The sequence below is a fragment of the Spermophilus citellus genome, assembly GCF_964194105.1.
Source record: "Spermophilus citellus genome assembly, chromosome: 9".
NCBI lineage: Eukaryota > Metazoa > Chordata > Mammalia > Rodentia > Sciuridae > Spermophilus > Spermophilus citellus.
In genome coordinates, this window is record NC_138191.1 from 6,394,813 (window position 1) to 6,421,835 (window position 27,023).

Below are 27,023 nucleotides of genomic sequence, written 5' to 3' on the forward strand. Positions count from 1 at the left end.
TCTGTCAGAGCCCGGGAGGTGCTGGAGGCGGAAGTTCCTGGAAGCCGGGAGGGACTCGGGGCGCGCTGGGCGTGTACCCGGTTCGCTCTGCCCCGCCTCCTGTCCTCTCCTATTCCTCCGCACTCCTGTCCTTTCCCGTCACATCTGTGGCTTACTTATTTAGCTTGGGAGGTTGAAAGGATTGTATTTATAGGGTGTCGCTGTTCGGCAGACCTGACTCTGGTGAGACTTGGTGGTGAGGTCTGACACTTCAGCAGAGCCAAAAAAATATCCATTTCTTATAGCAGTTTCACTACCCAACCCCAGCACAGAGAGGTTCCCATCTTTTGTCCTGAACGAAAGTTAAGCACTTGTGGGGCAGGTACATGGCTGGGGAGGAAAGGGGAGAACCCAGTGCCAAAAAATCAGGAGGCGTGTTAGCGGGGGAGATCACTTGAAAACTCTTATATGCTTTACATAATATGTAAGAAGTATGAATTTACTGAATCTTTTAAAATAACAGGCAGGAGAAAGACTTTAAGGCAAAGTGGACAGTTAGAGACACTGCAGAGGAATTGAGAAATGGTCAGAAAGGAAAATTGGATGGAAAACAAAATAACTTGAGAAATCAAGTCAGGGAATATCAGAGTGAAGCTAGGTGAAAGATCGTCAGAGATGATGGAGATTAAATCGGTTAAAAAATAGGAGAAATTCCGTGACATAGAAAAGAGTGGGAGTGAAAGAATTGGAAAGGAGTGAAGATTTCACTCTTGCACACTTTCCTAGATCATTCATTCATTCATTCAACAAACACTTAATGGGTGTCCACTCTATGTCCAGCTTTTTACCAGGCACAAGTCTCCTGTACTCCAGAATCTCAACATATAATGGAGATGAGACTGTCTTATAAACTTATATTGTCAACCTTGTAACAAGAGCTGTTATAAAAAGTGATGCCCTGACTCCTGTAAGAAATCTCTAGACTAGACTCTAGGGAAAGGAGTTGGAAATCTGTTTCTAGGTTTCCTAAAAGAGATGAGATCTCAACTGTTGGAAAGTGAATTGGAGGAGAATATCAGGCAGAGAAAATGCTTGCAAGGACCTGGAGACAAGGCAGAACAATGCATTTCAGCATTATTGCAGTCCTGGCTTTCAAGATAGGGACTATCAGAAGAGGGAGTTGAAACTAGGTCCAAATTTTGCAGTTCCTGGTAAATTAGGCTAAAGAGCTTCAATGCAGTCCTAAAATGGGGAAGTTTGAAGGACTTTACAGCTACATTTGGATTTTAGAAGAATGACTGGCAGGGTTGGGAATGTAGTTCAATGGCAGAGCCTAGTATGCCTGGGTTCAGTCCCCAGCACCAGAGAGAGAGATATGAAAGGAAGAATTTGAGATATTTAGGAATTTATACCCCTTAACATCACAGCACTGAAATTTACCTGTTCATTGATCTGTCCTTGAGCCCAGATAAGCATGGCTTTATAGTATGCCTAAGACTTTGTATAAGAGTCCCTAAAGAGTTGCATTTGGTGAAGGTTGGCAGAATCAGGAAATATACTAGGGGTAGCAGCTTGGAAGAGCTCAGAAAGCAGGAATAAGCGTAAGGAGAAAGATGAGAGAAGACGAATCAGGATTGGAGACCCACGGGCGAGGATGGGCAAGAAGAACCTGAAAAGCCATTTCCCACTTCTTCCATTGGCCCCCAACCCTTCGCCTTTCCGCAAAACCCAGGACCGGTTTTCCCGCCACTTGCAGGCGGCTCCACCTTCCAGACTCTCAGTGGCTAAAAGCCCATCAACTCTAGGCCACGCCCTCTCCTTGGCTTGGGCTGTGCTTCGCCGCCTTCGGCTCCGACCCTTGGAGGGCCGCTTTCGGATTGCTAAGCCACACCCACCTCTGAGTCCCCCCAGGACGCGGGCATCATTGGTCCCACCCCCGCCCGCTCGGCCGGGTCTTCGCGCAGCCCTCGCCAGGGGGCGCAGCGCCACCCCGCCCGCCGCCGGCCTGCCAGTCTGTCGCACACACCCCCTCCGCCCCGCGCGCCAGCGGTTCCGAGCCTGAGACGCCTCCGCTGCCAGCCCGCGGGGCCACGCCGGCTCCTACTCCTGAGGGGTCGGGGGGCGCCCCCATGGCCGCAGCGGGGTGTGGGAGGCCAAGGGTGTAAGCGGGCGGTCGTTATGGAGGCGGAGCAGCGGCCAGCGGCGGGGGCCGGCGAAGGGACGACCCCTGGGCTGGAGGCGGCGCCTCCCACTGCTCCCACTCCCGCGACCGCGGCCTCAGGTCCGATCCCCGGGTCAGCTCCCGAGCCTAAGAGGAGGCAGCTCGGGACGCTACTGCAGCCCACGGTCAACAAGTTCTCTCTTCGGGTCTTCGGCAGCCACAAAGCAGTGGAAATCGAGCAGGAGAGGGTGAAGTCAGCGGGGGCCTGGATCATCCACCCCTACAGCGACTTCCGGTATTGGGGGCCCGGCGGGGAGGGCGGGAGACGCGGATCCCACCCCCGCGGGCAGCCACGCGGGGTCTAGGCCCGCCCCACCCTCCGAGGTCACTTCATTTCCGGCCCAGGGGTCTCTGGGTGGGGCAGGAGAGTCACCTCCCTCAGCCTAGCCTGGGAATACCTGTGTAGGGTATCCCCGGCCGGAGATCCTCGGTGATTTGTTAGGCTGGGGCGCCAAAGGGGCAAGCACACATCAGAGGATCTCCAGAGACCTGGCTTTCCCATTTCAGGAACCTGGGACCCCACCTGGACTACAGGGACTACCCGAGTTTGGAAACCTTGCTTCTTTCCGTCCTGTTTGGTGGGGACCTGGGAAATTATGTCATAGTTCAAGGGTTAGCCTGAGGCAGCAGCCGAGCTCCGCTCTCTCCCCTCCTGTACCCCTACCTCCAGCACCTGCCTAGTTCAGCAGGACAAGCTGGAGAGGGCAGGGGTCCTGACAGCCGGTCTGGTCGCTGTCCGTGGTGCTGAACGCAGGGTGTGGCAAGGCGAATACTCAGAGCAATTGAGGTAGCAAAGCCAGGGCACAATCACTCCCCAGGTGACTCCCAGAAAAGAGGAAAGGAGGTGGGGGTGGGGCCATTTCACAGTCCCCATCAGGCTGTACCTCTACATCAAGGTCGCTAGGGGAGGAGAGCAGCCCTGTCCTTGGGGAAAATGAAGGACAGCTTTTGGATGAGGCAGGGATGTGTGCAAAGCTTCTAACCCGAGGAACCAAAGAAGCAGAATGGCTGAAGTGTGAATCTAGAGCCTTGAAACACAATTGGGAACCCAGATGTTATCTTGAATCCACAGATATACACACTCCTTAAATGTTCCTCTTCCTCCCATTGTCCTTTCCACTTCTCTCTTTACTGCCTCACTCTCATCCCTCAGGTGCACCTTTTCTAGTTCCCCATGGTCACCCTTTCTCTCTCCAGTTCACCCTCATATGTATCCCCAGGAGCTATATCCCCCTTATGGTTGTGCTTCTCTCCATCCTTTCTTCTGCATCACCCGCTGGGCTTGTGACCGCCTGTGAGTCAGGCTGTGAAGATGCTCTTATGGCTAGGCAAACCCTTTTTCCCTCCCCTCTCCCACAATCTCACAGTACAGGATTTCTCCTCAGCAGCCCAGGAGAGAGGGAAAGAGGGATCAAGGATTTGTTGTTGAACAAAAGCACACAATCTGAGGGGTTTCCTGAAGGCCGGTACTGGGAACCCCCAAGCACCTTTCAGGGGCTGGGAGGATTGGTTTTTCAGTCAGAGTCGGAAGGCACTGTGCCCTGGGTTTATACTGGGATTAGATGTGTCCTAGAATTAAAACCACCATTGGTAATTGAGTGCCTCAGATTATCCAGTGATTTTATCTGAGTGAAGGCTTCTCTCAGCTCCCTCCCAACCTCTTATTTCTAAAGCGTCTGCCACAGCAGTGTGGCTCTCCCTAGCCCATATCCTTGCCTGGGCACAGGAAGGTTAGAGAGAGTAGGGAGTGCAGAGCTCAAGCCTTGCTGCCTCGGATTGCCCATGAAGTTCCTCTGTGTGAGCAGACCTATGAGATGCAGTGGAGGCACTAGGGAGGGGCATTTCTGGAATGCTCAGGTCAATGGGGGCAGGACAGACCAGACTCCCCTGGAACACAGATGAGCAGATCCCCGTAGACAAACAGGATTCACAGGTCCAACTGTGCTGGGGAGGAGGAACGGGGTGGGGACGGCTGAGGAGAATGTGGGGTCCTAGACTAGGAATGGGCAGAAAGCTGGAGATGGGAGAAGCAACAACCTTTTCAGAAAGCTGGGGATAAAGGGTGGGTGAGTCATAACACCAGCTAGTGCTTGTATAGCACTGTCACATCCATTGTTTCAGTGGAAATTTTTTTAACAACCCTGTGGGATTGGAGTACTTTATCTTTCTTTTTTAACCTTTAGAATAGTTAAAAGTGGTGACATAGGTCTTATATAGTAGGGATGATACACACACACACACACACACACACACACACACGTCATGTAATAGCTGTCTAGGTTAAGAGGTTGCATATTGCCAGTGCCACAGAAGTTCTCTCATATCTCTTTCCCAAACCCATAAATATGAGAGTACCCACTAAATGTTCAGCTAAGTGTTCTCATATTCATTTCCCAAACTCACTATTCTTATCATCTATTTATTTATTGATTGATGGTGGGGATTGAGCCCAGGGCCTCAAGCATGCTAAGCACACACTCTACTGCGGAGCTTTCCCCAACCCCATATTCTAAGTTTTGTGGTACTCATTTTCTTACTTTTAAAAATAGTTTTACCACTTTTCTGAATCCTGAAATAATGAATGTAATTTAGTTTTGCCTGTTTTTAAACTCTGTGTAAGTGCACACATCCCATATTATCCTTATGTTTTTTTCCCCATTATGAAATTTGTGAGCTTCATCCTTACTGCAGATGTAGCTGTAATTGGGTAATTTCACAGCCATGGAGTATTCCAGACTATGAATATGTCATGTATCACAGAGTATTTATCTTCATGTCTTTTTTATCTATACTTCCTACTTATGAATATTTGGGTTGTTCCCAAATTTAATTCTGTTATAAATATTCCTATATATATATTGCTGGAGTGCTTGTTTTCCTCTGGTGTGTACATATCTAGGAATGGAATTGCTGGGTTTCTGGGAATGCAACTATTCACTTTACTAGATAATGCGGCACAGTTTCCTAAATAGCGGTTCCAGTTCTCATTCCCAGCGGCTATTAATGTGTAAGTGGACTCATCCCATATTATCCTTATGTTATTATCCTCATTCCGTTATTCTGTGTTCTTGCCCATGTTGGTGGGGAGTCACAGTATCTTCTGTCATTCTACTGGCTGGTAAAATATCGTGGTCTTACTCCCTATCCGGCTCCCTCCTTAGGTTTTACTGGGACTTGATCATGCTGCTGCTGATGGTGGGGAACCTCATCGTACTTCCCGTGGGCATCACCTTCTTCAAGGAGGAGAACTCCCCTCCCTGGATTGTCTTCAATGTCCTTTCTGATACTTTCTTTCTGCTGGATCTGGTACTCAACTTCCGCACCGGCATCGTGGTCGAGGAAGGCGCAGAGATCCTTCTGGCACCGCGGGCCATCCGCACGCGCTACCTCCGCACCTGGTTCCTGGTTGACCTCATATCTTCCATCCCCGTGGATTACATTTTCTTGGTGGTGGAACTGGAGCCACGGCTGGACGCTGAGGTCTACAAGACGGCGCGCGCCCTGCGCATCGTTCGGTTCACCAAGATCCTCAGCCTGCTGCGGCTGCTCCGCCTCTCCCGCCTCATCCGCTACATTCACCAGTGGGAGGAGGTGGGGTGGGGAGGTGGGCAGGGGGGCTCGCAGAGCCCTTAGGGAAGGCTCTGTGGGTGGGGCTCCTGGTGACTTTATAAGTGAAGCGTGGTTGAGTTCATTCCAAAGTTGATGGGGGTGAAACAGGTACAGAAAAAGGATTCAGAGGATGAGGCCTGGGGCAGAGTGTTGGGGCAGGAGAGTGGAGCTCAGCAGCTGGACAAACACTTCAGGGTTAGTTGATCCCAGGGTGAAGAGGGGGTGGGAGGAGTGCGGCTTCAGGACAGCAGATTAGTGGTTCAGAGTGTGGTCTCTGCAACTTCGTGTCCTGTGGTCAGATCCTAGTTTTATTATTTAATATATGTACCTATGGTGTGGTTGGAAAGATTAAAAGAGTTAATACATGTAAAGCACTTAGGCATCTGGTGCCTAGTAAGTTCCGAGTAAATTAACTGTTATTTCTGTTGTTGGAGGGGAAAAGCGCTGCTGGCATTAATCCTTCCATCCTGTGCCTAGGGACATTACATTGTGAAATGCCCCCTGCCCTCTTTTTCAGGCCACACCTGGGCAGCTTGTGCAGTAGACCTGTTTGAGTCTCTACTGGGACACTTACAGTGTGATTCAGGGCACATGATTGGCCTTAATCTTCCTACCTATGAGAGTAGGGAAGCACCATCTAATATATATGAGCTATATATGTGTGCTAGAAACTCCACACAAACACTATCCACGTTTTTTTAAATTCAGGGAGGCGGGGGCAAGGGAGAAGTTCAAAGATAATTTGCAAGGCTGGGACTGGAGAAGGACCAGCAGGGAGGGGTTCCTGTCCACAGCAGCCCCTCCTCGGACTCCTCAGATCTTTCACATGACCTATGACCTGGCCAGCGCTGTGGTTCGTATCTTCAACCTCATTGGGATGATGCTCCTGCTCTGTCACTGGGATGGCTGTCTGCAGTTCCTGGTCCCCATGCTGCAGGACTTCCCTCCTGACTGCTGGGTTTCTATGAACCGCATGGTGGTGAGAAGTCCCCCGGCTCTGCTGCCCCTGGGCCTTCTGAGGGCTCTTCTGCCTGAGCAGCAGGGATGGCCTCAGGGAGCAGGAGGTGGGGGATAATCAAGAAAGAAGACTGGAAGAGGTGGGGAGGAGTGGGGAGGGGGGACAGAGACCCAGAGGAACTGTGTGTGTTGGAGGGGGTAGGCAAGGAATGGAACCTAAGCAGAAAAAGGCCCCTGAGCTGTAAAGAGGGCTTTTTTGCTTCAGGGACCCCAGAGTGAAACAAGTGTCTCCTGGGAGGATGGTCTGAAGTAGAAGGGGCTGGCAGAGGACTCAAAGAGAGAAAAAGGGGCAGGTGGAGAATGAGGCTCTGAGGGGCCATGCCTAGCTCTGCAATGTACTCTGCCCCCCCAGAACCACTCGTGGGGCCGCCAGTACTCCCATGCCCTGTTCAAGGCCATGAGCCACATGCTGTGCATTGGCTATGGGCAGCAGGCTCCCGTGGGCATGCCCGACGTCTGGCTCACCATGCTCAGCATGATCGTGGGCGCCACGTGCTATGCCATGTTCATCGGTCACGCCACTGCCCTCATCCAGTCCCTGGATTCTTCGCGGCGTCAGTATCAGGAGAAGGTCAGCATGGATCGGAGAGGGAAGGGGTTGGTGTGGAGAGGAGCTGGAGACTGGGTAGCTCAACTTGAGGCCCATTCTGGTGTATGCCATGTTGGGTCTCTTGTGTCCTTCCCTGACCCATGTCCATTTGTCCTCTACTTCTGCCCTTGGGCCCTGCCCCTCTACCCATTTCTGGTTTTTCCTGTCACTGTGCGATGTGTCTTCTCCATATCCACCACTATCCATATATCTTGTGGTCCTGTGTATCCACATCGGGCTCCATGTTTCACCTCTAACTCTGATCTATGTCTGTAACCTTCCACCCCCACCCATGTCTCTCTGTATCCTCCTCCTGCTGGCCATGGGTCGGCCCTCCAGTATAAGCAGGTGGAGCAGTACATGTCCTTCCACAAGCTGCCGGCTGACACCCGGCAGCGCATCCATGAGTACTATGAGCACCGCTACCAGGGCAAGATGTTCGACGAGGAGAGCATCCTGGGCGAGCTGAGCGAGCCACTGCGGGAGGTGGGGCCGGGCTGGGCCCTTGAAGGGGGCTCTTCAAGGATCTGGGTTTCTGGGGGTGCTGTTTCTCAGGGCAGGAGGAACTGATCAGTAGGTACTCTTATAGGGAGTAAGGCCTGTAGAGGGCCCCCTGGGAGGTCAGGTATGTGGGGGGGCCTTATGGAGTTAAGAGACTTTCTTGAAGGCCTTATGGGTGATATGTGCATGGGTGGGGCTATAGGGATTTCTGTTTTGGGGAGATGGTTCCACCCAGGCCCGAGGGAGGGCTTTGAAGACAGGAGCTTAGGAATGGTCCCAGGCCCACTGTAGCATCCCCATCGTATGGCAGATCTTGACCCCAGGGTGGGGTTTCTGGAGACAGCTCATTGGAGGAATCTTAGGGCAGGCGGCACAGCCTACCTGACAGGCCCCTCCCCTGCCCAGGAGATCATTAACTTCACCTGCCGAGGCCTGGTGGCCCATATGCCACTGTTCGCCCATGCTGACCCCAGCTTCGTCACCGCGGTGCTCACCAAGCTACGCTTTGAGGTCTTCCAGCCGGGGGACCTTGTGGTGCGTGAGGGCTCCGTGGGCAGGAAGATGTACTTCATCCAGCACGGGCTGCTCAGTGTGCTGGCACGTGGTGCCCGGGACACCCGCCTCACTGATGGATCCTACTTTGGGGGTTAGCAGATCTCAAGGAGGGAGGAGGGTGGATCACAAACACCGGAGACTGGGCAAATGCTCCCTGGGATCAGGATCCCCTCTGGCTGTGCTGTACAACCAGGGTTCCAGTCCCTTCCCAGCATGCTTAGAATCTCTAGGCTTGGGGCCTGGGGGTGGGGGGAGCTGTATTTTTTAAAAGCTTCTCAGGAGTTTCCAGTGCATAGTCAGGTCACAAATTATTGAGACAGAGGGCTTTTTAAGACTCTTAGCCAGTGAATCCAAGAATCCTATGAGTTGAGGGGAAAATAGGAATGAAGCAGAGCTTCCCTAGGCATTTGAACTTTGTGGAGATGCCCTGGTATTAGGATTCAGGGACCCAGCCTGTGGCAGTAGGGGCAGTTCTACCAGCTTCCCAAAGGGACTTGAGACTCATATAACCTCTCAGCCCCCAAAACACCCACCATCCCCCAGCACCCCCATCTGTTACACTCCACTCCTGTGGCATTATTTTTATCCTTCAAGGTAACCCTTAGTGTTTATTCAAGAGCTTGGAGGAGTGAGCTGCCCCAGGTCTCCTCCTGGGGTAGAGCAGTGAGGCTGGGCTGGGCATTAAAGTAGGAGTCTGGAGGCCAGCCAGATCTGCCTGTTTGTCAGCTTTGAGAGAGTGACCGCGCATGGTAGTGTATGCCTGTAATGTCAGCTGCTCAGGAGGCTAGGGTGAGAGGATTGAAAGTTCAAAACCAGCCTGGGCAACTTAGCAAGACCCTGTCTGAAAAAAAAAAAAAAAAAGTGCAGGGGTCTGGGCTGGGGCTCTAACTCAGTGGTAGGGAGTACCTCTGGTCTCATCCCTAGTGCTGGGGAGAAAAAAAGGAAAGGAAAAAAGCAGAGTAAGAAAGACAGGAAGCAGGCATCCAGAAATTTGTTTACAGGTCTGGAGAGAGACATGCTTGGAGCATTTAGGAACCGAGGGGTAGGGGAAAAGCTTTAGTTTCTCCCAAGTCTAGGGAGAATCCTGAGACTTCTGGGTCAGCTGGTGCAGTCCCAGTGAGAGGGAGCTCTAGAAATGGGTTCTGAGCCTTCTTCCTACTTCTGCAGAGATCTGCCTGCTGACCCGGGGCCGGCGCACAGCCAGTGTGCGGGCCGACACCTACTGCCGACTCTACTCACTTAGTGTGGACCATTTCAACGCAGTGCTTGAGGAGTTTCCTATGATGCGCAGGGCTTTTGAGACCGTGGCAATGGATCGGCTGCACCGCATAGGTGAGATCTGTCTCCCCTAGATCCCAGCTGTGCCTAACCCCATCTCTATAGCAAGAAACAGTCTCTAGTGCTTCAGGGCCACACCCAGCTCACCCAGTCCCAGCAAATGCCCCCAACAGGCCTTTCAATGCTGTGGATCACTGTCCTTATCCCTCAGTGTGTCCTACCCCTGGAAGCATCCCCCAGAGTCTCCATGCCCTGAGCCCTCCAACTGAGCACCAGTCCCTGAACCTCACCAATTCTGATTCACAACCTCTTCTTCCAACCCCATCTTCCAATCTCCATCCCCCAACACTATCTCCATACCCTCAACCCCACCCCCATCCCTGACAGCGGTTACCTTCACATTCTCTGGCATCCAACCTCTATCTTGGATTCTTTCCCTATTATTAACTCCACCTTCCTGGGACAACTTCTAGGCAAGAAGAATTCCATACTGCAACGGAAGCGCTCCGAGCCAAGCCCAGGCAGCAGCGGCGGTATCATGGAGCAGCATTTGGTGCAACACGACAGGGACATGGCTCGGGGAGTCCGGGGTCTGGCTCCAGGCACCGGAGCTCGGCTCAGTGGGAAGCCAGTGCTGTGGGAGCCGCTTGTGCATGCCCCTCTACAGGCAGCTGCTGTGACCTCCAATGTGGCCATTGCTCTGACTCACCAGCGGGGCCCCCTGCCTCTCTCCCCAGATTCTCCAGCCACCCTCCTTGCTCGATCTGCTCGACTCTCAGCAGGCTCCCCAGCTTCCCCACTGGTGCCTGTCCGAGGCGGCCCTCTGCTGGCTCGGGGGCCATGGGCATCCACCTCCCGCTTGCCTGCCCCACCAGTTCGAACCCTCCATGCTAGCCTATCCAGGGCAGGGCGCTCCCAGGTGTCCCTGCTGGGCCCTCCACCAGGAGGAGGTAGCCGGCGGTTAGGACCTCGGGGCCGCCCACTCTCAGCCTCCCAACCCTCTTTGCCTCAGCGGGCAACAGGCGATGGCTCTCCTGGGCGGAAGGGCTCTGGAAGTGAGCGGCTGCCCCCCTCAGGCCTCCTAGCCAAGCCTCCAGGGACAGCCCAGTCCCCCAGGCCACCAGTGCCTGAGCCAGCCACGCCCCGGGGCCCCCAGCTCTCTGCCAACATGTGAAACCTTTGGTTACACAGGCCTTAGCTATTGGGGTGCAATAGTGTGTGCCCAATGGCAGATGCCTCCCGGGGAAGGCCGAGAGGACCCAAAACACTGCCTATGGGAATGTCTGTCCTTATCACCATGAAGATAGTCTGCGTCCTCAGCTCGAGCATCCACAGCCTGTCTAACATCCTACCGCATTCATCCATTTGTCCTATGTACCGAGTGCCTACCATGCTCAAGGCACTGTGCCAGGCGCTGTATGTCTCCACTGCCAAGTAGAAGTGACTCAAAGCCCTTTGACAAGGGCACTCCCTGGCCAAGGTCCTGCCAGGTGCAGGCCTGGATCCATGACCCCACCTTTATTAAGTACAAGTGCTTGCCATCACCGTCACTGCCAAGTAATTAGATATCTCTGTTTCCCTGCCAATGACCCTGCAGGTTCTGCCCCATGTGGTTATCTTCCTGTCCCCTTAGCATAGCTGGGCACTATCAATTACCTGTGCCCTCACTGCTGCCAACAAATGTCTTGAATCCTTAGTGTGGGCATCTACCTTTGCCCTCTTACTGCCACCTGTGGACCCACCCAGATAATGTCCTCTAAGTGGGAACACACATCTACCCAGTTCCCTGCGACCTCTGTCCATGTGGTAGAGTTATTTTTGTAAACTGGGAGCTGCCTCTTCCCTGTGCCTCCTGCCCCAGTGGCGTACCCCCCCTTAAACTAAGGGATAATTGTCACCTCCTTATTGTGCTAGCCTAGATCCACCTTGGTAGGGGGCAAGTATCCGAATCCTTATGTGATCTCTTCTTTCCTTTTTTATTTGTCTTATTTATTCAGTTATTTATTAATTTTATTTATTCATTTGCTAATTTGACTTATCGATTCATTTTATCCTTTATCTGTCCTTCCCCCTCTCCTGGGAGGGAGATGGGAGGAGCAGGAGGAGGCAGGACCATCCTACACCAACTCTTGTGGTCCTTGTGCAGTGCCATCAGCAATATCAAACCCTCTCCCTACCTAGGTAAAGGCAGGTGGGGCCACCCAAGAGGGGGAGGGGACTATTTTTATCTTTGTTATTTTCTCTTCTGGGTCTGCTGTTGGTGCAGGAGTAAGGAGGGCCCCACAGTATCCAAGCCTGGGGAAGAGCAGCCAGCCAGCCCCTCTACCTTCTCAGGGACAAGAGTAATCCCTTACCCACCCACTCTGTCCCCTCTCCTACTCTGCAGTATCAAAGAATGTGGGGCCAGGACCCTAAATCTCCTTTCCTCCTGGGTGGGGAGTTCTGGGGTTCTTGGTGTGTGGGAGAAGTTTTATAATTGCTGCTAAATAGCTGGGTTTAAAAGAAAATAGAGACACTTATTTTGGCTCTTGGTTTGTATGTGGGACTAAAGTGGGTATGAGGGAATTTCTGGGTGCAGGAGGGGGCATGTGGCCCAGCAAAGCAATGAGGTGGCCATGAGAGCAGCCAGGGGGAGACAGTGCAAGCTCAGCCTCAAGGCTGTGAAGTCAGTGATGAGATCATCCAGCTTCCCCCAAGTGTGGCCCCCTGATGTTACTGTCTGCCACCATGAAGGGGTAGCTTGCCCCGGCTTGAGACTATCCGTGGGAGGTGTCACTCTCCTCAGGAGATGTCCTGCTGATTGTGAGGGCCACATAGAAAAACATCAGACTGCACGGATATGCAGTGTTTTAAAATAGTAGTTCAGTGGAGACTAGACAAGATCATCCTGTCTCTGCTCCCCAACCCCAGGGATGAGAAACGTGAAAGAATAGAATTAAGCAGCCAAGCTGGGTTTAAAGGCTCAGGGCATCTTAGAGCCTGGCTGAGCAGATTGGATGTGGGGAATATACAATTGGTGCTGCTGGGTGGCCAGTGCATAATTGGACACAGATTTTCAGGGCCTGTCTGAAATGCAGGCGGGGGCACCCCGCAATTGGGCTAGATGGCAGATGTGATCTTGGATAGGAATATGGGCGTAGAGAGACTGGGAAATGAGGCCGTGGATGGGTTGTGGGTTGGAGGGAGCAGTGTGGGGAGGAAGGGTTGGACTGGATCGGAGCTGGAAGGAGCGTCTCAGGATATGCTCAGCACTCGCATGATGTTGGTATAGCCAGAGCCAGGTCGCCAGCCTGTCACCACAATCACCAGGTCCCCGATACGGAGAAAACCACGGAGCTTTCCTGGGGAAGGGAAAGAAGATGATATTCGTTGAGAGGCCTAGACCAGCCAGGCAATAAGAATCAGCAACCATCCCCAACCCCCTTCAAGGCTACCCTGTAGGAATTGAGGCACTTGAAGCAAACTGTTGGCACCGCAGGGAATGTAACCACTGCGGCGTTTTAAAGCTGTGCAGTGTCAATGGGGGGAGGTGGTGCATGGTTGCTAAGTAGCAAGGCTGCCCAAAGAGGTCAAGTAGGATTATATGACAATTGTCAATTCGATTTTCATTCCAGCTGTCAAGCTTTCTCCTCTCTCCTCTTGCTCCTGTGTCATACTGGGCTCAAGCCACCCGGCACAGACAGCAGCTGGATGACTTAAGGATGGCTCTGCCCTCTCTCTCAGCTTGACCCCCACCCCCAGCATTCCAGCTACTTCTCAGTCTTTGTGACTCTTATAAGGACAATCTGGAATCGAAGGAGAGGGGTAGGGCTTTTTTGAGTGGTGTGTGAGGCCAGGTTGATGGACTCCTGGTACAAATGCCAGGGGAGGGAGGGAGGGAGGTCTGGCAGCTCACCACTCTGAATGCCAAATTGGACCCGGCGATCCACATCGTCTGCCCAGATGGCCTCTGGAGGTTCTCTGTAGAGCAAGGGGAAGACTCCTCGGCATAGGTTGACCTGGCGGGCAGCCTGGGCGGAGCGGGTGACAGCAATGACTGGGGCTCGAGGTCGGTACCGAGACAGAAGCTGGGCTGAGCTGAAGAAGAGCAAGAGGGGCTGGGGCTGGGGCTCAGCAGTAGAGCGCTCGCCTAGCACGTGTGAGATGCTGGGTTCCATCCTCAGCACCCCATAAAAATAAATAAATAAAAGGTGTTGTGTCCGACTATAACTTAAAAATAAATATTAAAACAAAAAAAGAGCAAGAGAGGGTTGAAATAGGAGACAAGTTTGAATTGTGGTTCTAGGTGTCACTAGGAAGCTGTGTGACCCTGAGGAAGTCATCACACTTCTCTGGGCCTTGATTTTCTCCTCTGTAAAAAGTGACTCAAAGCCCTTGACAAGGGCACTCCCTGGCCAAGGTGCTGCCAGGTGCCAAGGTCCTACCACAGAATAAGAATCTACCAAAAGATATGATAAGGAGAAACCTCTTTAAAAACCATAAAGCCATTCAGAGAGTATGCATTTATATAGTACTTAATGTCTCTTGCTAATGTCTCTTGCTAATCCTCAAAACTCCATGAGAAACAGTGGCTGACATAGACCTGAGGGTACGGAGCAGGGCTATAGAGTCCAGGTGGGTTTCCCGTGGTCTCATTGCTAAGATTCAGAACAAAGACTTGAACTCAGACCCACTGCCCATCTGCAACACTTCAGAATTGTAAGGCTCTACAGGCTAAATGGACTTGCCTCGGAGACCTAGGAACCCAAATGCCCTGAGGCCAACATGCTCAGGGATGCCATCCTGCCAGTCCTCTGGAACTAGATGACCTGAGTCCTGGTACACTCCAAGATCTGTCCCCCCACCCCCGGCCTCTAGACCTCACAGCCGTCTCTCTTCTTGCCCTGCGGCACTGGTCTGCATCCCTGATGGCCAGACAACACTCAGCTCCATGGCCCAGTCCAGCCTACCCTTAACCCCACACCCTGTCTGGGCTTCCCAGTGTCCCCCTCACCGGCCAGTAGTGGTCAGAACGATGATGGCAGCAGCACAGCACTTGAAAGCGGCCTCCACAGCCCCGATGGCAGTCACCTCAGTGGGGTCACGGCTCAGTGGTGCTGCCCTGCGCAGCTCCTCAAACAACTGCCGGTGGTACACCGCGGCCTCAGCCTCCCGTGCAATCTGCAGGTACCAGAAGGTCAGGCTGGCAAGGGACAATGGGGCCCAAAAAGGGTTTGGGTCCCCAGGCCATTGGCCTTTCCTTATGAGTTCCTACCGCGTGCTGCATCTTTACGGCCTCCACAGGGAAGTGGCCTTTGGCAGTCTCCCCTGACAGCATGATGCAGTCTGCCCCATCCAGTACAGCATTGGCCACATCGCTGGTCTCGGCCCGTGTTGGCCGGGGCTTAGTAATCATGCTCTCCAGCATCTGGGGACACCATGGATGTCAGAGCTGTAGGAAGCACACTCTCACTGGAGTCCTTGACAAGCTACTTCTCTGACACCTAAACTCCCAGAGTGCCCTGAAAATCAGGATCACAGTCACAAGCTGTGTGACCCTGGCAGTTCAGTTTCCTCAACTGAAAAGGAGGGTCACAATATCTCTACTTAACTTCACTATTTGAGGATCAAACACTGGATGGCAATGTCCAAAGACCTAAGATGTGGATATTCACCCTCAGTGATCCCAAGACCACAAAGTGTCCCAGCCCCAAGGATCACTCCAGACCTGAGTGGCGCAGACGACGGGCTTGCCTGCCAAGTTGCACCGCCCAATCATCATCTTCTGAGCCAGGAAAACCTTCTCAGCTGGGATTTCGATGCCCAGGTCTCCCCGTGCTACCATGATACCATCGCTCACCTCCAGGATTTCATCAAACCTGGGTGGTTGGAGGAATCAGGGCTGGAGCAGAACCGGGAGATGCCATGGAGAAGCGAGCAAAAGAAGAGAAGTAGGGGGAGTGGTCTGTCCCCACAGTGCCTAATGGGGACAATGACCTAGCCTCACTTCTTCACGCCTTCGTGGTTCTCGATTTTGCTGATGATTTTGATGCTCTGTCCCTCCGGCCCCAGGGCAGCCCGAACTGCGGTCACATCGCTAGCTTTCCGCACAAAGGAGGCAAAGACGATGTCCACACCATGCTCCACCCCGAAGCGCAGGTCCAAGGCGTCTTGCTCAGACAGCCCAGGCAGGTCAACCTCGACACCTGGCAAGTTTACGCCCTTTCTGCTGCCCAGAACGCCACCATTCTCCACTTCGGTTACTAGTCCCTCTGGGCCTGCAGAGAACCAACTTCGGTGAGGACTGTGAAGGGACACCAGCCTTGGACCCTCAAGAGATCAGGAACCTTGTCCCACTCATTTCCCCACCCTTGTTCTGGGCTCCTGCACCTAATAGGCCGGTTATGTCTGTGTCAGACATAACCAACCCGCAAGTCCAGTTCCAACCCAGGTGAAAGCAGAAGTCTGGATGCTGGGGACTCCTGAGAAGAGTGGGAAGGACATGTGGCCAGGGGAAGGTGTCCGTCTAAGGGCGAATGGGGGAACCAAAGGGAAAGGAATGTGCCCAGCGTTTGTGTGTGGTCAGGGCGGGAGGTGAGTCAGCACCGATGTTCCGGACCACTAGGGAGATGAGTCCATCGTCAATGAAGATGCGGCCCCCCACCGGCACGACCCGGAGGATGTTGGGGTAGTCCACCCACACGGTGTTCGCGTCCCCCCGCGTCCGGAACGCCGGGTCCACAGTCACCAGCACTTGGGAGCCCTTCACTATCTCCACTTCGCACTGCGGACCCTAGGCGGAGAGCCAGAGCCGACCTAAGTCCTGCGCGCACGTCCCTTCCCTGGGCGCTCTGGGGTCCCCTTCTCCATCCCAGACACCACCGGCCCCAGCCCCACGGCTCACCCCCTGCAGGATTCCAGTGCGTATCTCAGGTCCCTTGGTGTCCAGAGCGATGGCCACTGGCCGGTAGCTGAGCGGGGAAGTTGCAAAGCTCTCCACTGCCTCCCTGATGTTGGCGATGGACTCGGCGTGGTACTGGGGAGGAAGAGGAAGCGAGATTTCCAGGGAAGGTGACTAGGGCTTGGGGCATCCTCCAGCCCCGCCCTCTGCCCCCTCCATTCGCTGCAACCTCGTGGGAGCCATGGGAGAAGTTGAGTCTTGCAATGTTCATCCCTGCCTTGATCATCTCCTTGAGGCGCTCCACTGAGCGAGATGTGGGCCCTGGAACCAAAGATCCTGCTCAGACTGATTTTCCCCCACCCTGGCAGACAGCCAGCCTGCCACCACCCTCAAAGGCACCCCACACCACTGGAGTCCGGTTATCTGACCTTTATTCCTTAATGTAACCCCTGCACACAGGTTCCAAACTCTTTTTTCTTTCTGCAGCCAACATTCACCCCTTTGGGGAGGCAGTGCTGCAGGGTTCTTGGAGGAAGGTAACCTCAGCTAGACCCTAGGTAAACATGTTGGCAAGTGACCTAAGTTCTGTAGTGTGGGGGTTATCACAGGGCATGAGAGGGGTAGGGTCCTCATTGACTGAGAGCTGAGTTCTAGCTAAGTTGCCCACGCAGGGCTTGAGCTGAATTTATGATCCTCTTGCCTCAGCCTCCACATAGCAGGGAGTACAGGTGTGTGTGTGCCACCTTGTCTGGCTTCATCTCTGTCATTTGATTGATTGATTGCTGGTCCTTGCACATGCTAAGCATGCACTGACCATTAAGCTACATTCCCAGCCATGGTCTCTATCATTTTACCTTCATTCTTTGGCGATCTCAGTCCCATCTATATGCAGACAGTCCCAAAATTTATTTATTTAAAAATATTTTTTAGATGTTGATGGACCTTTATTTTATTCATTTATTTATATGTGGTGCTGAGAATCGAACCCAGGGCCACACACATGCTAGGCAAGTGCTCTACCACTGAGCCACAACTCCAGCCCTCCCAAATTTATATTTCAGAACTTGCTTGTAAACCCAGAGTTGTATATTGGACTGACTGCCTACTCTACGTCATCCTTGGATATTTTATTTTATTTTATTGTACTGGGAATTGAATTGAATCCAGGTGCACTTTACTTCTGAGCTACATTCCCAGACCTTTTTTTTTTTTTTTTTGTGGTGCTGGGGCCATGTGCATGTAAGGCAAGCACTCTACTAACTGAGCTATATCCCCAGCCCTCTTTTTCTTTTTAAAATTTAGTTATCTTTTATTTTGAGGCAGGGTCTTGCCAAATTGCCTAGAGCCTCACTAAATTTGAAGCTGATGTTGAACTTGCAATTCTCCTGCCTCAGTCTCCCGACCTGGGATTACAGGCATGTGCCACTGCACCAGGCCCCTTGGATGTTTAATATGCACCTCAAACTCATCACATCCCTAACTTTCCCACCACAGTCTTTCCTGCCCACTTGATAATGCCGACTTCCGGTTCCTCAGGCCCAAACCTTGCAGTCGGCTGGGTGTGGGTGTGCCTGCCTGGGATGCCAGCTACGGCAGGGGTCCTGCCACAGGAGGATCATAAGTTTGAGGCTAGCTTCAGCAACTTAGCGAGACCCTGTCTCAAAAAAATAAATTAAAGGGCTGGGATTGTGGCTCCGTGGTAGAGCGCTTGTCTCGCATATGCCCTGGGTTCCAGTCCCCAGCACCATATAAAAATAAAGATATTGTGTCCATCTACAACTAAAAAAAATATTCAAAAAAATAAAATGAAATAAAAAGGGCTGAGGTTGTGGCTCCGTGGTAGAGCGCTTGCCTCGCATGCATAAGGCCCTGGGTTCAGTCCCCAGAACCACATAAAAATAAAGATATTGTGTCCATCTACAACTAAAAAAAATATTTAAAAAAATAAAATAAAAAGGGCTGGGGATGTAGCTCAGTGGTTGAGTGCCCTTGGGTTCAATTCTCAGTACCAGAAAACCAACAAAATTAATCAATTAGTAAATCCTCCCCCACCCCTACTGCATCAATCCAGTTGATCCATTAGGAAATCTTGTACCTTTAAAATACATTCAGAATCGGCCTACTCTGGCCACCTCCACTGCCACCACCTGGGCTGAGCCAGAAGTACTGCTGGAACAGCTCTGTCCTTGCCCCCACCCCACCCAGGGTCGATTTTCAATCCGGCAGTTTGGACAGTTCTGCTAAATATAAGTAAGAACTTGTCACCCCCGGATTGCTCAAGACACTGCAAGGCTTCCATTTTATTTGGAGGAAAACTCGGCCACTGACCCATCCCTCCCCTCGTCTCTTCATATCTGTGCCCTGGCCCCTTCCTGGTTTCCAGCTTTCTTAGGACTTGGGCACCGATTATTCCCTTGGCCTGGAACTCTCTCCCCAGCTATCAGAGGGCTCGTTCTCCCACCTCTGAGTGTTTGTTTGTCTCCTTTTTTTTTCCAGTAAAGACTGCTCTGGCCTCCCTGATCAGGACTGTAACCTGCCTCCCGCTCTCCCACGCCTGTTGCCCCTTACCACACTCCCTTTTTATACAGTACTTATCATTTCCTAACACTAAATTATTTACCTATATTTTTTTTAAATAATATATATGCATACATATATATCTTTAGTTGTCAATGGACCTTTCTTTTATTTATTTATATGTGGTGCTGAGAACTAAACCCAGTGCCTCACACCTGCCAGGCAAGTGCTCTACTGCTGAGCCACAACCCCAGCCGTATTTACTTATTGTAGGTTTTCATTTTATTTCTTGGTGGTACAGGGGATGGAAACCAGGGCCTCATGCATACTAGGCAAGTGCCCTTCTACCGAGCTACATCCCTGGCCCATTTACTTACTGTGTGTGTGTGTGTGGTGGGGGGCTGGGGATTGAACCCAGGGCCTTGTGTATGCAAGGCAAGCACTCTACCAATTGAGCTAGGTCCCCAGCCCCGAATAAAGATTGAACCCAAGGATACTTTTCTACTGAGCCACATCCCCAACGCTTTTTATCTTTTTGAGATGGGGTCTTGCTAAGTTGCTGAGGCTGGCCTCAAACTTGTGATCCTCCTGCCTCAGCCTCTGGAGTTGCTGGGATTACCGACCTGCACTATTGCACCCAGCATCAAATACTTGTTGAATGAATGACTATGTCAAACATGTAGAAGTTTGGGGCTGGGGTTATGGCTCAGCAGTAGAACGCCTGCCTCGCACATGTGAGACCCTGGGTTCGATCCTCAGCACCACACAAAAATAAACAAAATAAAATAAAATAAAGGGCTGGGGATGTGGCTCAAGCGGTAGCGCGCTCGCCTGGCATGCGTGCGGCCCGGGTTCGATCCTCAGCACCACATACAAACAAAGATGTTGTGTCCGCCGAGAACTAAAAAATAAATATTAAAAATTCTCTCTCTCTCTCTCTCCTCTCTCACTCTCTAAAAAAATAAAAAAATAAAATAAAATAAAGATATTGTGCCCATGTATAACTTTAAAAAATATGAAAAAAAAAAACATGTAGAAGTCTCAAAGGAAGAGAAAGTTGAAGAAGCGCCTCGATACACACCATTGTGCGGGGCTGCCAGGGAATAGGTGGTCTTACCGATGGTGGCGATGATGCTGGTGCTTCGAGCAGCCACAGGCTCGGAGTCAATATCCAGCAGGCAGAGATGTTCCAGGAAGGTGTCTGCCATCGCGGCAGACAGCTGCTGCTTCTGGAAGAAGGCCGTGCCCAGCTCCTGGGTCAGCTGGGCCACGCTGGCGCGCCGCAGATATCCTGCCGGCCCTGCAGTCGAAGGGGGCTCAGTAGGCACAGGCACCTGCCTTCCTCCTGGCACTTCACTACACCCTGTCCCCCTCCCCTGGGGCCCCCAGTTGTGTGTGGAGCTCTTCGTGCCTACATTATCTTATTTACTCCCAGTCGTTCCACAAACAGGTAACATTAAATACTCTAGAATTATCCCAGTTTTACTGATAAGGAAACAAGGCCTGAGAAAGAAGAAATAAATTGCCCAAGATCAGATAACTTGTAAGTAACAGAGATAGGGTTCAAATCTGTCTAACTCTGTGACTAACCTTAAACTCAAGTTCTTTTTTTGAGATGGTTCTCACTAAGTTGCCCAGGCTGGCCTCAAACTGGCCATCCTCTTGCCTCAGCCTCCTGAATGGCTGGGATTACAGACGTGGCCACCGTGCCCAGCTAGGCTCAAGTTCTTGACCACCCAGCTGTACTGATCTCCCAAATGGCTTGCCCTTCAGCTACTGACTTGCCTCAGCCTCAGCCTCAGCCTCAGCCTCCCTTCTGTCTGGTTCACAGTGGCACCTCATTAGCCAATCCTGGAATCACCCAGTCCCCTCTCCTAAGGCCCCTGTTTACTTCCTTCAAACCCCTGGCAATCGGCCGGCTTCCCTAACCCCTCCGGAATATCTTCAGTCCACTCAGTGCTGCTGTAGGCCCAGGTTGGGGGCCCTGTAGCTCGATCCTGCCCAGCCCAGAGGAGCCCCATGTGCAGACGCACCTTCCATGCTCCTGCACCTGATCTGCCTCTGTGGCTCTGCTCCACGTTGTAGCATATCAGAGGCCTGAGGCCCAGCTGGTTAAAGTGTCACCAGAGTCTTTCCTGCCAATGGAAGCCCTGTACTCCAGGGACCAGAGTCCAGGAGCCACGGGAGTGCCCCATGCTTCCCATGTTGCAGGCTCCCTCTTGGCCTGCCTTCAGGGCCTGCACATGAGGCCCGAGCCAGTCGGTAATTTAATACAGAGGACACTCTGATAAACATGGATAGGCTCCAAATTCCTCCAACTCCCGTTCCAGATTTCCACCCTTTTTCCCCTCTGTTCAATGATTTCCATTCCCCTTCTTACCTCCTGGAGCCCCGATTAGGACAGACATTGCTAAGTCTTTTTGGGACTGCGAGATCCATGACTTAAGCTGCTGGGGTGGAATGTTCTCCTGGACTGACATGCTTCCAAAGCGTGGGCCCAGGGCTGCCAGAACCGTGGACTGGGAGGAGAGAATGACAAAATTGCTGTTCTTATCTAAGTGAGCCAGAAAATAGAAAAGGGGCACACCCAGTAGGCAGCCCCATCCCCACACAGAACCCCTCCCAGAACCTGCCAGCTCTCTGCCCCTGCCATTCCCCTATCTCAGTCAATATATTTCCTTTTTTTGGTACTGGGGCACTCAACCACTGGGCCACGTCCCCAGCCCTATTTTGTATTTTATTTAGAGACAGGGTCTCACTGAGTTGCTTAACAACTTGCTTTTGCTGAGGCTGGCTTTGAACTCATGATCCTCCCACCTCAGCTTCCTGAGTGGCTGGGATTACAGGCGTGCACCCTTCCTTCCTTTTTTCTTTCTTTCTTGGTACTGGGGAATGGACCCAGGGACACATTACCACTGAGCTAGATCCCCAGTCCTTTTATTTTTTTTTTATTTTGAGCCAGGGTCTCACTAAGTTGCTGAGGGTCTTGCTAATTGCTGAGACTGGCCTCAAACTTGTGATCCTCCTGCCTCAGATTCAAGAGTTACTGGGATTTCAGGAATGCACTATTGCACCAAGTTCTTGGTCAATTTTCAATTCATTCATACGGTCTGGTCATGAACCTGAATAGAGATTTTTTTTCCCCAAGTGATATAATTCCTCTTTCTTTGTACTTACTGTAGTGAGCCCCAGATGGATCTAGGAAGAGGGGTTTTAGAGTAGGGACTGGAGCCTGAAGAAAGAGGAAGGGAAGCCCTTTGACAGTGTTGGGGGACCCTCAGTTTTCCCCTTTGTTTCTCTGTCCTGACCAAGAAATACAGAGAGCTTGCTGTGACCTGGCCAGCCACATGTTATCTCCTGCAGGATTGACCCCAAGCTGAGACCTTGAACATTCCCAGGCACTAATAAACTTGTTGCTGATTAACCATGTTGCTAAATATATAGAAGCCAAATTCCTTCCAACCTCACATAAACTCCGTAACCCCAATCCCATTCCAGCCATTGTCCTTGGTTAGAATATTCCTCTTCTTTTGGTTCCCCATAAAAATACGCTGCAGCCCTCACACTGCCCTGTATGCAAGTCCCCCTAAGAAATGCTCTGTACTGATCACCCCTGCGTGTAATGCTTCTTTCTTTGGAATCCAAAATGACCCCATCTTGGGATGGTGTAGGGAAATCCCTGTGGAATTTTCCTGATTCCACTTTTGGGCAACCCTACCTATGGGTTCAGCCTTTTGACAAAATAGTGGGGTTCTCTGGAAGGGCTTTGATGACATCATCCTTATAACATTAGCTAACATTTGCATATTTGATACTGCCCAATGTTCACTAAGCACCTACTCTGTGTCAGGCCCTATGGATATGGTGGAGAGCAAAACAGAGAGGCCCTTTCTCATCTATGGAATTTACAATATAGTGGGAAGACAGATGTAACCAAGTATCAAAAATGCACAGCTCCAAACTTTGTAAGCATTATTAGGAAATCCATTATGTGGCTGGGACGACAGTGAGGAGAGACTAGGGGAATGTATTTTCCATGAAGTAGTCAGGAGGACCTCTTTTGATGTGATCATGCTTTTTTTCTCCCCCTAATACTGGGAATTGAATCCAAGGTGCACTACCACTGAGTTATACCTGTGACCCTTTTTATTTTGAGGGAAGTACTCACTAAGTTGCCCAGACAAGCTTCAAACGTGTGATCCTCCTGCCTCAGCCTCTCAAGTTACTGGGATTTCAGGTGCACACCACAGTGATTGACTGGATGGGCTAATTTTGAAATGTGAATTAATCATTATAATTGCAGAGCTGGGTGTGGTGGTACACGCCTGTAATTCCAGTGACTTGGGAGGCTGAGGCAGGAGAATTGTGAGTTCAAAGCCAGCCTCAGCAACTTAATAAGAGCCTGTCTCTAAAATAAAATATTATTTAAAAAGGCCTGGGGATGGGCTGGAGATTTAGCTCAGTTGGTTGAGTGCTTGTCTTGCATGCACAGGGCCCTGCGTTCAATCCCCAGCTCCACAATAAAAAGGTCTGGGGATGTGGCTCAGCAGTTAAGTGCCCCTGGGTTCAATCCCTGGTAACCCCCTCCCCGCCTCCCGTTTTTATTTTTTAACCTACAGACCATTGAATCTGTTCATTGATCACCTCCTGTGTGGGCTCAGCATTCAGGGCTTTATGTATGCCATGATTATATTGTAATGGTGGCCTAGAAGGAAGGGAGTCTCCATAGGCTGTTGTACAGATGAGGCAAGTGAGCAGGGTGTGCCACACATCTTCTGTGGCCACTCCAGATTCCTTCTCTACCCTTCACTCTGCTCCCTGGCCAGGGGCTGAAGGCCTTGCCCCATGGCTTCTGCAGGTTTGGCCAGTAGAGAGCAGCACCCACTGGGGAAGAGACAAGAACAAAGAAGTTGGGCATATATCTCTCCATGTCTCTTCTGTGAAGTGGCTGTAGTCACAGCTCCTGCCAGGGGCCTCTCTGTGCAGATTCTAGGAACAATTCTCATCCCATCCCTAGGACCCATAAGGCTGAAGTGAGTCCTCCGTAACAAGAGCCAGGATAATGCACCATCCCTGTGGTTCACCATGACCCTGCCTGCCACCCACTCCTTTGCATCTAATTCTTTTAAGAAGCATTCTTCATGGGGCTGGGGTTGTGGCTCAGTGGGACAGTGCTTGCTTAGCCCATGCCAGGCACTGGGTTCGATCCTCAGCACCACATAAAAATAAAGGCATTGTGTTGTGTCCATCTACACCTAAAAAATAAATATTAAAAAAATAAAGTTACTTTGTCCACCTACAACTAAAAAATGTTAATTAAAAAAAAGAAAGAAAAACTCCTTAATTTATCTAGTTTGAGAGAGTCCTCCATTTCCTGTCAGAACTTTGCCTGATACACTTGTCAGAGGCTAAAAATGATGGAGTTGGGATTCAGGCTCAAAGTGTGTGGTTCCAGAGCCTGATCATCACCTCTAAACTCCATTTCTTCCCTCCTTTGGGACTGTCTCAGTGGAGGGAGAAAGGAAGAAGTCTCAGACTTTGGAATTGGGGGCGAGGTAGAGGGAGGGAGAGGGAGAAAGAATAGGGAGGACTTTCCAAGGAGAAAAGAGAGTGGGACCTATGGTATTAGTGTATGAAATACAGGGTAAATAAAGATAGACAGTAGTTGTCAGAAAGAATGGGACGCAGGCCTTATTCTTAGAGAACTGGGAAGGAACATGGAACTTTAAGATTGGCTTGGAAATTGTGAATTGAATCTAGGACCATTTGGGAGGACAGGAATTTTGGAGATCCCAGAAGGAGGTACAGAGATGTGCCCCCAACAACCCTTGTCTTGTCCAGCCAAGGGACAGAAGTTCTGACCAGATATCAGGCCCAAAATGAAAAGCAGTCTGGCTGACTCTGGATCAGTGCGGGACCAGGGGAGTGATGCTTTGTGCTTTGTCAGGGGATCAGGGAATCTTTGAGTAGGAGAGCTGAGGGGTGAGAAATTTGGGAAAGGGACAACAGGCCCCAGGATCCGAGCAGAACAGGGTATCAGCTTTGTCAGGCAAGAACCCTCCCCACCTGGCCCACACGCACCCGCAAACACAGTAAACACACCTGAGTCAGGTAGTGTCCCACAGTCCTTCATTGCACAAACACAGACTGAGCCCTCACCATGTGGGCCTCTGAAGATGTGAGGCTGTGAGGTGAGGTCTCTGCTCAGAGTGGGGACAGAGACAGGAGTGCTCCGCGTGGAATAAAGTGGGTCAGGCAGGTGACAGGACTGTCCAGACACAGAAGACCACCATCAGGAGAGCCTGAGCTTTGTTGGTGAGGGAGGAGGTGGGACAAAGCTGACACCACCCAAAGCCAAGTGCACACAAGGTCCACACACATGCGCGCACACACACACCCCATAACTCACCAACGTCCACCCCACACACACACACCCACGGACTCCCACCCTTGGCCACAGGAACACACTCAAACACGCTCTCGGTGCGCACACAGGCCAGGCTGGGTCCCCTGCCTGAGGCGGCCTTGTTCTGCAAAGCGCAGGATACCCGCCGCGCCTCCTGGGCAGAGGGCCGCTGCCGCCTGCGCGGGGCGCTCGAGAGCACGGGTCGCGCCGCGGGGTCCAGCGGCTGCCCAGCCCGCGGCCAGCAGCAGCCTCCATGCAATGCAAGGAGGCCAGGCTGGGCCGAGAGACATGCCCAACGTCAGTTCCGTCATCTGCAAACCAAGATAAGAACCTTCACCAGGGCCTAGTGCGATAGTGTCGCTGGTAGCCGGTGCGCGCCGTTCCTAGAGCACCGGGCGCCTGCCGTTCTGCACGTGCCCACGAGAGACCTTCCGCCTGCGGCAGAGGACCGTGGGGCCCCGCACGCACCGAATTTGCTATTTGATCAGATATTCGCTGCGTGTACAAAATGTAAGCGGGTGGGATACGGACGAAGGGCTTCTGTATTTCCATCCCCCCGCAGCCCCCCGCAGCCCCCCGCAGCCGCCCGCTCCACCGCCTCGCCCGCGCCTGAACAGGTTTCTGAATTTTCTGTGATCTTCCCCCAAATAGGTCACGCAGATGCAAATACGCGCGGTCTTTCCCTTTTGATGCAAACAGTGGCGGGGAGTCTACCACTCCGTATTTCCCTCATCCCCCATTTAGCAATGAATCTTGGACTCCGTGCATCTGAAGAGGCCTCAATTCTGCTCACAGAATTTTTCTTGGGCAAAATCTGTACACCGAACCCCTCCCTCCGCACAAGTGAGTGGACCGCCAGAGAGGCGCTGCGACAGGGACCCGGAAGAGCCCTTGCTCTTCCCTGCCTTCCCCTCCCCTCTCCCTCGTCCTCCCTCTCTCCCTCCCTCTCCTCCTACTCCACTGGGGATGCAACCCAGGGGCCTCCACCGCCCGAGTTACATCCCCAACTTATTATTTAGGTTTTGCTACGTTGCCGAGACTGCCTTGAACTTATGATCCTCTTGCCTCAGCCTATGGAGTCTCTGGAATTATAGGTCTGCTACTCTTTTTTAATTGTGGTAATATGTGTGTAAGAACGTGGCTCCTTGGTACCTACCTGTAATCTCTATGACTAAGGAGACCAAGGCTGGACAGGAGGATAATACATTGGAGGCCAGAAAGACCCGATCTCAAAACGAAAAGTCAAAAGGACTGGAGATGTAGCCCGGTGATGGAGCACCCCTCACTCAGTTCAATCCCCAGTACTGAGGACTGGGAGGTGAGCACATGCTGAGGGAGGGGTCTGGGAAGAAGCAGAGGGAGGATACATTGCTGCCCAGCACACCATTAGGTAGGCTTTCTTGTCTCCTTATTTTGTTTAGTTAAATTTAGAGCACATATTGCCAAGGGGCGCTGGGGCACACACCTGTAA

At 51.9% G+C, this 27,023-nt stretch overlaps 2 protein-coding genes across 4 annotated transcripts; one reads left to right on the plus strand and one right to left on the minus strand.

Moving 5' to 3' along the window:
* Positions 1-2,081: 2,081 nt before the first annotated feature.
* HCN3 (hyperpolarization activated cyclic nucleotide gated potassium channel 3) lies at positions 2,082-11,729 on the plus strand. Its single transcript, XM_081308294.1, has 8 exons — positions 2,082-2,435; positions 5,362-5,791; positions 6,627-6,788; positions 7,179-7,397; positions 7,755-7,901; positions 8,322-8,562; positions 9,639-9,803; positions 10,223-11,729. Exons 1-8 carry the CDS (start codon positions 2,158-2,160, stop codon positions 10,921-10,923), a joined length of 2,343 nt encoding a protein of 780 aa, XP_081164420.1. The 5' UTR covers positions 2,082-2,157; the 3' UTR covers positions 10,924-11,729.
* On the minus strand, positions 11,729-26,776 carry PKLR (pyruvate kinase L/R). Of its 3 annotated transcripts, XM_081308297.1 has the most exons (12): positions 26,709-26,776; positions 21,527-21,665; positions 20,264-20,446; positions 16,859-16,950; positions 16,633-16,764; positions 16,335-16,521; positions 15,736-16,006; positions 15,457-15,607; positions 15,004-15,156; positions 14,743-14,909; positions 13,645-13,759; positions 11,729-13,090 (listed from the first exon to the last, which is right to left on the minus strand). In XM_081308297.1, the coding sequence occupies exons 2-12, from the start codon at positions 21,624-21,626 to the stop codon at positions 13,052-13,054; spliced, it is 1,590 nt and encodes a 529-aa protein (XP_081164423.1). In that variant the 5' UTR covers positions 21,627-21,665; positions 26,709-26,776; the 3' UTR covers positions 11,729-13,051. The 3 variants fall into 3 exon arrangements, with proteins under 3 accessions (XP_081164423.1, XP_081164421.1, XP_081164422.1); XM_081308295.1 differs by lacking the exon at positions 26,709-26,776 and having other exon boundaries at positions 13,645-13,826; XM_081308296.1 differs by lacking the exons at positions 21,527-21,665; positions 26,709-26,776 and adding an exon at positions 21,180-21,355 and having other exon boundaries at positions 13,645-13,826.
* Positions 26,777-27,023: the final 247 nt, after the last annotated feature.